General features: G+C 34.2%; 1 protein-coding gene across 2 annotated transcripts in view; it reads right to left on the reverse strand.

The window, feature by feature from the left end:
- Positions 1-6,835: 6,835 nt before the first annotated feature.
- Positions 6,836-12,790, reverse strand: part of PPP1R1C (protein phosphatase 1 regulatory inhibitor subunit 1C) — a 114,715-nt gene continuing 108,760 nt past the window's right edge. Inside the window, exon 5 of one of the 2 annotated variants that reach the window (XM_011356563.1) lies at positions 6,836-7,367. In XM_011356563.1, the coding sequence (XP_011354865.1) occupies positions 7,279-7,367 (89 nt within the window). In that variant the 3' untranslated portion in view covers positions 6,836-7,278. The remainder of the gene's footprint in view (positions 7,368-12,790) is intronic. The other variant, XM_011356553.1, reaches the window with a different exon arrangement.

The raw sequence follows: 12,790 nt of genomic DNA on the forward strand, positions 1-12,790 counted from the left end.
TCCCATTAGGGCACAAGAAGAAAGATGAGAGCAAAAGCTAGTACTATAATTAGTTCGATTAGAGAAACACATGCACAGAATTTATGCTGCAGGGGAAATGTAATGGGAAACCCGCCCATCTACTGCAGTGCCTGACAAATGCTAGTCTCTTCTAAAAAATAAAGAAGAAAGAGAGGATATTTTCCTGTAATTATTAAAGAGATGTTGAACCATCTGTGAGCTATTTGGTGTTCTTTTAAGTTCTTATTGTTTCATTGCTTTGATTTGTAGAAAGCTACTGTAGGGAACGAAAAAGTTTTCTTCTGTTCTCTTAGGGTTCCTGGCTGGGTGTGAAAATTTAACTGACAAAGACATATTAATAGGAAAAAAAAGCACAGAAATTTATTTAATATAAGTTTCACACGACACAAGAGCCTTCAAAAGGAAACGAAGACCTGAAGAAACAGACCGGAACATTTTTATGCTAGGATTGACACAGAATGGACAGTTGTGGAGGAATGTGATAATTTAAGGAGGCTGAAGTAAGTATTGTCAACTGGAGGAAATTTAGCAAGGCCTGTTTGTTCAGATTCTTCTCAGAGTCTCTCTGTCTTCAGAAAGAAGGATAGTACTTTCCTTGGGGTGCAAGGAGGGCATCTCTCACGTGAGGGCTTTATGGCCTGTTTCAGGGGAGAAAGGCAGGGAGAAAGTCAAAGTAATCTTCTTGCTTCTACCATTTTCTCAATTTCCTTCAACTTAAAATATTCAATATGCCTAGGTGTTATATACTGAAGTAATATGTCCTGAACCCCATCACTACTTTTGAGAAAAATAGTGTTTTAAAATTTTAATGAAATTTATTCCTCAGTTAGCTTGAGGAGACCAATGGCTATAATGTTCTTTTGGGTTCCTTGTTAAGTAGCATATTGTTTTTTTTAATGCCGTAATATCTATAGTATATTCCACAATTATGTATTTAAGTCTGGGGTAATTATGCATGTTTATGTTATTTTTAATTTTCTAGCAATAAAAAGTCTAGGAGTAGTAAGTGAAAATGACTGTTCCTCAATTCCTAGGGGCAGAGGGGCATGGAGAAAAAGAAAGTTAATAAAAAAAATATTGTTAAATTATTTTTATTTTTAATTTTACTATTTATTAGAAATTAAGAAAAACTAGTTAAAAAGATTGACGACTTGTTCTTTAAGTAAAGATGGTGATACTTAAGATCTTCATAAATTCAGCAATTCTTTCCTTTTTTAAAAAAGATATTAAAGATTATTTTTTAAAGTATAGATTTAAACAGAGAAAATATTTTTAAATGAGCCAAATACTTTTAAAAAACTTTCAGTTTGGTTCTCATATTGGTCATAGGTCATTTTAGTTTGAAGTCCATGCCAAAGAATTAAAATATAGCTTAAGTTCTTCTTCCCATTCCAGACTCATTTGCAAAATTATCCGCTATTCTTTATGTCTGAAATGTAGAAAGTTTAGTTCCTGGTCAATCTGTAAGACAGCATAAAACTGGGCTTTTACACTTTAAAAAACTATCACAACTTCTCTAACAGACAATAAGCTAGTGAAAGGGTTTGTTAGATTATTAGTTCATTTAGGGCCACTAATTTTCTTTGGACTCTAGATTCCTGGTATATAAAGTGAATTCTATCTGTCATACATAGTTAATGTGATTATTAGCTGAAAAACACAGATGAGGCTACTTTATTAATTGTAAAAAATGAACACATATTTAATAACAGGGTGGCAGCAACAATAATAGTTTTTTCACTTTTATAACTCTGATGCTTATATTACTAGTTGGCATGTGGTAGAGTATCGATATATATTTATGAAATTAAATTGATTCATGACCAGTGAAATTTGAAAATGAAACAAAAGAGTAAATAAATACAATGGAATTTTTGTTTTAAAATAAAGGAAATATATTTGAAAGACTCGCCATTCCAAGAGAAGGCTTGGATTTCCAGAATTAGAAGAACTAACAATGAATCACTTAAAGTTTGCCTAAATTCAAGATTTCTTTTTTAGCCCTAGAGAGAAATAAGTTAAATCCAAAAAGAGGAACTTGGCAAATAGTGTAGCATGAATGATTAAAAATATAAACAAAATGAAAGAATGATTTCTGAAAAGTATGTCAATAGTTATGTATAAAATACCTAAAGTGCTTCAGAAAGCAATCCAAAGAGAAAATAACACAGCATGATGGAGGTGATGGCGGTGTTTGTTTTGTGTTGGTATTTTTCCAAGCCGAAGTAGGAGCACAGCACTGACAAGTCAGCTTCTGGTTGTTATCAACCCATTTTGCACCTGGAAAAGAAAAAGAAAATAAGTAACTACTCCAGAACCCAGTGGAAATGTTCCAGAGAATGTAATACCATGTCACATAAATCTCTGTAAAGGAAAAAATCTGGTATGTAGCACTTAATAGCAACAAAGCTTGTGTGCTAGGATAGAGTAAATTATCCAATTAGTGATTAGTAGGAGAAAAATTTTTCCGGAGGAACTTTCAAATGTTTAAAAACAAAGAAAAAAGCTGATCACCAGTTTTTAGTTTTCTAAGGAGAACCTTTAAAAGAGAGAAGTGCTATTGGTCGCAGTGCTATTGTTACATACATACACTCATAAAAACAATTTTGTTTTGTTGGCTGCCACACAAGCAACAACATACCCCTTTTCTCTTCAGATCCCACCTTCCCTTACTACTGTTGATTTCTGTCTATTCCCATCTCTTCTTTTCTTTTTTGCTTCTTGCCTACAGTTCCTGAAAAAGAACCAGAGATAGAAACATGAATCTTAGAGTTGAAAGGAGCCTCACAGGATCATCTGGTTACCTCCCCACCTCACCCCCCATATTATTCTCCACATTTTACTGATAAGAAAAATCAGCCCCAAATGATTAAGAACTGCCCAATGTCACACAGCTATGATAAGAGTAGACACCAACGTCCGCCACATAACCTTGTTTTATTTCCTTCTGGGAACTTATCACTATCTGAAAAGGTCTTATTTATTTATCAATTTACATGTATATTCACAGTCTTTAAACACTAGAATATACATCTATGGATTTAAGGACCTTTAGTATCTTGTTACTACTTGAATCCTCGGCACTTAATATCTAGCATGGCGTAGGAATTCATACATATTTATAGAATAATGAACTAGAATATTGGTCTCGTATCATACATATTTATAGAATAATGAACTAGAATATGAGTCTCGTTTCTAATGTAGATGTTTTCAAACTACACCAAATTATCCTATGAAAAATATTGTGGAATAATTAAAGATACATGAATTGTTGTACCCAGCTAGTCTATCACAAACATTACCTAATTTATGCATTTTAAGAAGCAAAAATATCAGCGAGTATTAATATTTTCAACTCCTGGAGATTTCTAAGTAGCCTGTGCTTCCTTTAGATGCCCTGGGGAAAAGGAAAAGTCCCTAAATTCTGTTCATCTGGAAGCAGATAGTACTTACTGACTGCCATTATCTGCATAAACTAAGTATGAAATGCTGTGAGAGAAGTGTCTGTAACAATGTCTGTCCACAGAATGAAGGGGCCTCACAGTACAAATGTCACAAAAAAGATCTAGAGTTGAATGGTAGCCTCTTTACAAAATGCCATCAGGCATGGATGCATTCATATAGATTATTTTATTTAACACAACATTGCTAAATAGAAACTTACCCCCATTGCTGTGCAAATTACATGAGATGTTTGCAAAGTTTCACACTTTAATTACTTACTTGTCATTTAAAACCAAAGATGCCATCCATCACTTTCTGAAGTGCTTCTTCCTCTGATGTTTAGTTCTTCAGAATGTTATGACATTATGAAATCTAATAATTTAATTTCTTTAACAGATTTCACATTTCAGCAACATACACATTTTTAATAACTGAAACATCTGTTGGAACTTTAAAGACTGGCTTGTGGAATCAGAGACTTAGAAAAGTAAGGGTATTTCTTCCCCCATTCTTCTTCTTCAGAAAAAGCAAGTACTCAAAATGACATGTGAAATATGAACACTTTAAAGTAGTTAGACATGCTTTTTCTATTCAGTTTGCACTTACATTGTTAATAATTGGCACCTATTATTATTAGTAGAGTGAGAAAGGTCCTGAGGCTATCTATCCAAACCTTATCTAGCCAAACTTTACACTGCTTTTAGATGTGGGTGAAGAAACAGAGAATTTTTAAATTAATGCAATATAAGTAGTTTATTTATGAAATCATAAATCTGTATTAAATGAACTCTGAAATACTTACACTTAAGTTATTTGCTCTGACAATACTCAAAATCAGTGTTTCCAAAATTTTATTCAATTGTATACCACTTTTGTGATTTTGAGGTACCACCCTTACCGTAGTTCTTTAATATTTTTTTAAATTGATCTTAAAATATACTCACACTTTAAGTTTGCCTCGTCCTAAGTAACAATAGCTATAAAATTACATATTTGAGGTTGCTGATTATGTATCTTTTCTAATATGTATTATAATAGTATTTAAAAATTTTAAATAAAATATTTTTTCCCTGGCCAATCTAAAATAATCTGTTTCCATAATGTAGAATACATTGGCATAATTGAATTACAATTAAAATGGATGGTGAAAAGTTCTTTGAAAACAGAAAGCTTGAGAATTTTGTTTTTTATAAAGACCTTTACCCTAGACAACTTATTGTCTAATAGAAAAAATTTTGACCTGGAATCCCGCTCTACCCTGCCAGGCAGTTTCTCAAGTTTTGAGGTATAAAAAAATAATCCCCATTTTATTCACCTGACATAATTTTGCTTAGATTCAGTATACTCAATTAAAAAGGATTGAAAATTGAGTGACCAGGATGCTGAGAAAAGTTGAAAAGAATGGATCATATTTTATCACAGAGATGAGATCACTTAGAGATGATGTCAGAGTGCTCATCAGTGTCTGAATGGCTGTGATACAGGAATAGAAGTATCATGTAAGAGAGGGTTAAACACAGAGAGGAACATCTGGGTTTCGGGTTCAGCTGGAGTTATTCAAGAAGAGGTGAGGTGATCAATCACTTGTCTGTGACGTTGAAGATGATTGTATATTAGATAAAGTTTGGGTCGATAACCTCAGGTATTTTCTCACTCTAATGATAAGAATAGGCGCCAATTATTAAATCCTGACTTAGCTGAGCTGAGCATTTTATAGGTCTTATTTAATTTTCACAAAAACCCAATAGGAATAGGTATGATTGTATCTATTTTACAAATGGAGAAACTAAGTCTAAAATTTGACAGAGGTTTAATTTAAACCCAAATCAGAGTAACTCAAAGCCCATCTACTAACTGTTATGTTATGTTATATTATAAAAACGGTCTGGGAAAGATAAAGTTTTGAGTTTGTTTGTTGTTGTTTTTTTTGTCAGAAAAATTCTTTGCCCATTTAGCCAAACTAAAGCCAAGTTGTTGTCTTGAAAAAATTTCGTTGTAAACTATAAGTACTGTGTGAAAAGGAAACTGAAAAGCCATTACCTCAGCTGGTTTCCCTCAAATTTCTGAGAAAGCCAACACATTTTCCAAGGAAAACTTATGCTTTTGTGATCTCTGTGTTTTGAGAGTGGAGAACAGAAGAAACAACAGTTTTTAAAGAAAAACTTATGCTTTTAATTTTAATCTCTTTGTGTTTTTAAGAATGGAGACCAGAATAGAAGAATCCAGAAGCCATGCTGTTGATTTCCCAAATCATGTTACAAAATCAGCAAAAGCTTTGGTTTCTCTTGTTCGTATGAATTCTTTTGCAAACATTTAGAAAAGTTGTCTGTTCAAGGAAAGGGAAGGGCAATTTTATTTTTTGTACCTCAGGGTGCTCAGATAATCTCAAGGGGTATTGGGATGTATTTCAAACACAAATAATTCGAAGTCACTTAAAACAAATATGTGCCTTAACCAGGTTTTAAGTAGGGTAAAACTCAGGAAATCAAACAGTTACAACAGGTGGTCTAGAAACTCCAAAAAGTTTGGGTCTAACTGTCTTTAAAAAAAAAGGCCAGGGGGAGATGAGTAAAAAAGGAAGGAAGGGAGAATAGGAAAAAAGAAAGGAAGGAAGGAAGGAAGGAAGGAAGGAAGGAAGGAAGGAAGGAAGGAAGGAAGGAAGGAAGGAAGGAAGGAAGGAAGGAAGAAAAGAAAAGAGAGAGGGGGGAAAGAGAGAGAGAAAGAGAAAAAAAGAAAGAAAGAAACAAACAAACAAAATGAGAGTATTGAGTCATACTTGTGATACTACTTATCAGTGTGTTTTGCATTTATTTTAGGGGGGAAGTATATTAAGGAAAATTATTATCTCTACTGTATTACCTTATAAACTCATACATTTCTCTTAATATCTATATCATTATATAAACTCACATTCAAAATTAAAAACAATAGTTTTATTTCTTCAACTCTTGATATTAAGATCCTACAGTGGAGTTCACATTTGCTTTTTTTCTTCCTGTCTTATTTTCTCTTTTTACTGACTTTCAAGAAATCTTTTTATTTTTATTTTTTCATCCATGAAACATTTGAAACTCACTAATATCATCACTGTGAGAACTAAACTGGGCATTCCTCCACTCCCAGTTGCAGGGGAGATTTTGCAAATTTTATTTTAGATTTAGCATTTTTTCTTTCTTAATAAGTAGTAGAAATGCTAGGAAATCTCTCACATTTTAGAAAATGAAGAGAATTCTGTACTTTTTAAAACCATTAACATGTTGTTGGAGGGAAAAAGATGTTCGATATCTAGAAATCTGGCATTTCTTTATCATTTTGAAATAAATACCATGTACGATTCTGTATACAGAAACATGATAAATGCAGTTTTTAAAAGTTTCATTAAGTGTTCCTCCATAAGTTAAACCCAGACACACGTTCATGTCTAAATGTGTTTAATATTTATTTTTTACTCTTAAATTGGTGCTATTTACATGTGATTAAAAGGCAAACTATATCAGTAGAACATTAGGGATTAAGCTCTGCAATATTAAAGTTAGAACACTCACATGTTTGCAAATTTCTATGTCATTAAAAAGAAAAATCACTGTAAAATAAATGCTTGTTCTTTACTTGTAAGTGATACGGAACAATCTGTACTTAGTTCTAAAGTTCCATCAAGAGGGCTTCCCAGGAGGTGTACTGTTGCTGTACAGAGTGTGGAGAGCAGAGACGGCAATGCTTCTGGAAGTCAAGCAGTGGCGTTCCATGGGATATTCACAAAAGTGAATATTTCAGTCATTCCCAAGAAGCCTTCTTGCTGCAGACTCATAATTAATGGTCCCACTGCCCTTCTCTCTCGTTTACGCCTTCTTCTTCTTCAGGGAATGCTGATTCATTCTGGCCTTTCAGATGCTTAACCCCTGAAATTATAAAAATTATGCTCAATTTAAGTAAAATTTATTTCTGGCAGATTTACACCTTTGCTGCAAGAGATAAAGAAAATGAGTGGAAAGTTTTCAATGGTGTATATGTATTTTCTCCAAGAATCTCAACAAGCTAATCCTATATAAACCTTTTAATTTACTGAGGAATAAAAACACATTCAGCCAAATTTCCATTAGAAATGGGCTAGCTTTTATAATTTAATCTTCTCCATTAAAAATTGCATCACAGCCCGTTAAAAACCTGTTAACTAAAAATCTGCTCACCAGCTCTTATTGTAATTCTGATATATCATTTAGTTCAAATATTTCTTTTGGCATCTCCGAACTCTATTACAACTAGAACCATGGAAACTCCTAGGAACAAAGAGATTGTGTTTGCCATTTCTGTTACTTGTTAACGACAAAAGAATCACAATATTATTATTAGAAATAGAAACATCCCCATTTAATTATGAAACTTCTGTATTCAAAATTCTTCAATAACTTCCCTCACCACCTACAAAGAGGAAAAACATTGGCACACCTTTCCCTGCTGTCCAGGCTTATGTGGTCCCGCCTCTCCCTACTATTTGGCCTTTTTTCTCACCAGCCTTTCCTGCTTCCTCCTTTTACAGTAATTTACTCCTTAACAACACTACCTACTCTTCTACATTCCCTGATCACCCCAGGCTCCTTCAAGCCTCCATGCTTTTCTTGGTCTATTCTCATTGACAAATAGCCTCTTTCTGCTCACCCAGTGGATAATCTCCCACTCATTCTTCTGGTCTCAGCTTGTTTCCTTTGTGAAGTCTTCTTAATTCCCCAGTAAACTTACCTAGATCTTTCTCATATTTCCCCCACTGCTCTTGGAAGACTTTCTCTTGTATCAATTATCTTATAGAACTGTATTTGTTTACATATCTTTTTTATTAAAGCAAATTTCTTGATGTCAGGATTATATAGTTTCACTTTGTGGTCCCAGGCACAATGCCTGGCAAAGAGTAGGTGCTTATTAATATTTATTGCATAAATAGTTGATGGAATTAATGAAGTAACAAAATTTGGCATATGTTTTGGATTGTCTCACAATAATGTATATTTGAACTTTTTTGAAAATTAATTTAAATTTGGAGTGTATTCAGAAGGCAAGTACTTATATCCATACACAATCTACAGAATTATCCTTAATTTCGCTTGGATCTATTCTGTTAAAACATCATACTAGCTGAACACTCTGTGCATATAGTGATGCTTAATATGGGAAATTTTATACATATTTTATATGTTAGAAATTGATTGATGAGATTTTGTAAGTATTATTGAAAAACATACCAGTTAGAATTGAAAAATGAAAGGAAGTCACTGCTCATGTTCACTATGAACGAAGAAACTAAAAAAAAAAAGGTGTGAATTTGCATGAGGCTGCAGTTAGTAAGCCTCAGAATACTATTTGGCAAAGAATGAGATCCTTGGGCTTGGTGAATTACCTTGCAAAAATATTTGATCAGTTGTAATAATATTTAAATACCTTAATTTGATCTGCAAATACATATCACTCACAATTCCTGATAACCCAAGACTGTAGAGAGACGTTCGTTTTTAACAAATGGAACTTACTTCATATTATTATAAATTACATGGGGAAAAAAGTCTAAATGCTAGGGAAAGGAAAGGGAGTTCAAAAAGCATCCAATTAATTACTCTGCTAGAGGCTTACATATCTGAGTCAGCAATCTTACAAGTCCATGGGATAAGTACTTGGATGGTGAAATTTAGACTTAAGGTAAGTGATTTGTTCAAGGGTATAAGGATAGTGTAGTTCTAATAGAAGTTTTGACACATCATAGTCCCTTGGTATAAACTGACAGACTGACTGACTGATTGAATGAATAAGTCATAAAATTCCATTGTCAGGAGACTCCAACTTATTTTCACCTTTAACTTTTTAGATGCTGATCTAGACTTTCCTAAAATTTTCTAGGTTTTATTGTAGGTTTACAGTATCTATTAACCTGGCTTAGATAATCTTGGGAATCTCTCTAAAATATTAAAGCACTATAATCATTTAGCTATCTTCGACTCTCTTTCCTGAGCTCACATCTTCTGGGCTTTGTGAAGGTTCTATTGCCTCTGGAGCTCATCCTTCTCCCCTACAAGGTGACTACAGAGTGCCAAAGTTGTGTTCAAGACAATTTTCTTTAAATTAGGATTAGTAACTTAATGCCAACATTGATTTGTCTATATATGGTGTTGGTTAAAACATTAAAAAAATTGGTAACCAAAATGTACAACTTAACCATTAATCAACCGTTAATCAACTTCCCATACTTGAATATAGGTCTACTTACTTACCCCGATCCACATTTGATTTATTTTGTAGTACTAATGGTCACAAAGTTATAAAAGGCAAACTTTTTAAAGTAGAATCACTCACTTGGGCAAAGCTTGGAAGGTGCCTTTTTTAGCTTTATTTGAGTGTGACATTAACTAGTCCAGGTGAAAGGTTTTGATGAGGCAGGAGTTGGTAACATATCACAGAGCTGTTCTGCAAAACATCTCTAGAGAAACACGAATTCTTTGGCTCCCCAAGCAGTTTACACCAATGTCATCTTTCCATTGGATAATGGATGGTTGGTTAATTTGTGTTTTGAATCTTTTTTTTTTTTTTCTATCAGAAATACTTATTTGGTTATGGGTAAAACAATGCTGCAATTAAAGTCTGCGAGGACTGTCCAATAATTCCTTTTTCCCTATCCCCCTCCTCCTATCTACAAACACACATATACTTTGTTTTAAAATTTTCTTTGAACTCTCATTTCATATTTGAGTAATTCCGGAGCCGGGGGAAAATAACTTGGTCTGGGAGTGTTGATGAAATTATCAGAGCCTTCTCCTCCTCTGCCAGGTGCTAATGAACATGTAGTAAAATACCTCACCTGCACAGGCGCTGACTCTCAGGCACAAGGCAAAGGGCCTCCTGGAGCCAGCACAGACTCAGCCAGCCCTGCACCCAGGCAGAAGACAAATGGCTCTCAAAAAACACAATGGAGGTTCTTTCATCTGAACCAAAATGAATCCATGAAAAAGGAGACCAGGATATGCAGTATGAGTATGTGAAGGAATGAAAAAAATAGACATTGAGTAAAGAAAGTAGACTGAGTAAAAGAAGAAAGGAGAATAAATGTGTTGCCCCCAAATAGAACATAATACTCAGGCTCTTCTCCATCTGTAGATCCGGAGCTTAAATGTGAGTTGGATGAAGCTATGAAGTTATAGAGTGAAGAATTATGAATAATGAATGCACAGAGGGAGGCTTATATTTGGCAAACCACAGGACAATATGTTTTCTAATAAATTTAGAGGAAAAAAAGGCAGGTTTATTACATGTGTAGGTGACACAAAACTTGGAAGAAAAGATGACACAATAAATGATAATATTAGTACTCCAAAAGGTTTGCAAGAGCTGGAAAGACTGCCTGAGCAATTAAAGTAAGGATCAATAGGAAGTTTTGTTTTTAGGAAGATTATTTTGATTCTAAAAAATGGAGCATTAGGGCAACCTAGATTGATTATAGTTAGGAGTTTCAGGTGACCACAATTTCAACATGACCCAGTAAAGCCACCTGCTTCTAGGAACAGCGCTCTTAGCAGTGTCGAGGGCATTCCTACCAACAGAGTTAGCAGTTTAAGAGAGGGAACCACTCTGCACCAAGCGTTGGTCAGACCTTTTCTGGATCCTGCTGCCTAATTCTGGGACATGCATTTCAAGAGTTCCTTTGAAGAAGGTAATTGAGATTAAATGTAGTCTTATGAAATCATTTTTCTAGAAGAATTGTATGTGAAACTGGAATGTTTAGCATAGAAAAAATGTAGAGAGGACAAAAGAAGCTGCCACTATATTTCCAAAAAAGAAAAAATTTACTTGCATAGCTCTTGAGAGCAGAAAAAGGTCAATAACTGACATTTATAGGGTAAGAGCTGATTACAGTTCAATACAAAGATGAAAATTCCTAATTTTTTTTTATTTTTGCCCAGCATTAAACATGTGAGTGAGCTCCCATCATTGTGTGTGTTCAAGTTAAAGCTAAATTTTGACCTCTGAGGTGAGTTACAGCAGGAAACCGCATTAAGTAGTGGAGTAGACTAACAATCTCACTGACCCTGTAATGCTGTTAATCTACAAAGGAAATCTCTTTTTTTTTCCTACTGAAAAATTTGTTCTGCTGTGAGTACTCTAAGTTACAAAAACCAGTTATAACTTCAAATGACACTAATGGCCCAAATCTACATTTTAAAACTAATTCACATTGGGAGTAACAAATGTAAATAGATTCATTTTTTTTTCAACCACATTCATAGTTTTTTTTAGACTTTAGAAATCACTGTAAAGCCCTCTAAGGAATCTGTGGGTGGATTATAGAGAGCCTCTGACCCTTCTTAGAATTCTATTTATAGTTGTGTTTGTGCTTTTTGGGGGAAGAAGGTCTATCCTTTTCAGCAGAATCTCAGAGGGATCTCTGACCCATAAATAATTGCAAATATGAATCATAGTCTAATCTTTTGAGTTTAAAGACGAAAGAACAATTTCAGATAGCAAAGTGACTTGCTTAAATTCACACAATGATCATTAGCTGAGCTGGGACACAAACTGGGGGCCCTTAATTCCTATTGGGGGCTGTTCATCGGAGTCACTAGGACTCAGTCTTCCACTGTCATCAATCTTTTTAAAGGTTACAACCTGAGGGAAAATTTGGTGACTCAAGATCACGAGGCCCTTTACATTATCAAAGTCTTTCAAAAGATATTATATAGCTGATAGATTAGATGTAACTTTTCAGTCTCTGTTGTTGTTGTTGTTGTTTTTAATAGAATTTTGAACCGGAGAGATGTAGAATTTAAACTTGCCCAAGAATGTTTCCAGAATAGAACCAAATTGTGAATAACGTTTAGGTTATTAGAAAAGAAGCAGTCTTTCTGCTGTGCTCAACCTGGGCCTGGACTCTGAGGGACACAGAAATTATATTATGGTCTAGTCTGGGAGATGAGACATAGTAACCATCAGGCAATATGAGTTAATATAATAAAGCACATCCCCCCACCCCGCCACACACACACATATACACACTGTGTATTAAGCATGAGAGAGACACAACTACAAATCAGATGAGGATGCAGGTCAAGGGGTGATGGTGTGCACATACATGAAGTTAATTCAATGAAGATGTGTTATAAACCAATAGAACACATTATGCATTTGGAAAGCTCTGATACAGGAAAGAAGAGCTCCAACTGGGGAGATAGTAATCTGGGCAGCCATTTATGGAGCAATACAGATTAAGAGAAAGAGCAAGTCTGACTTCTATATGAGAAAAATATTTACCAAATACATTAGTTTTCTGAAAGCCTAATATATATAAAAG

The sequence above is a fragment of the Pteropus vampyrus genome, unplaced genomic scaffold (genome assembly GCF_000151845.1).
Source record: "Pteropus vampyrus isolate Shadow unplaced genomic scaffold, Pvam_2.0 Scaffold2, whole genome shotgun sequence".
NCBI lineage: Eukaryota > Metazoa > Chordata > Mammalia > Chiroptera > Pteropodidae > Pteropus > Pteropus vampyrus.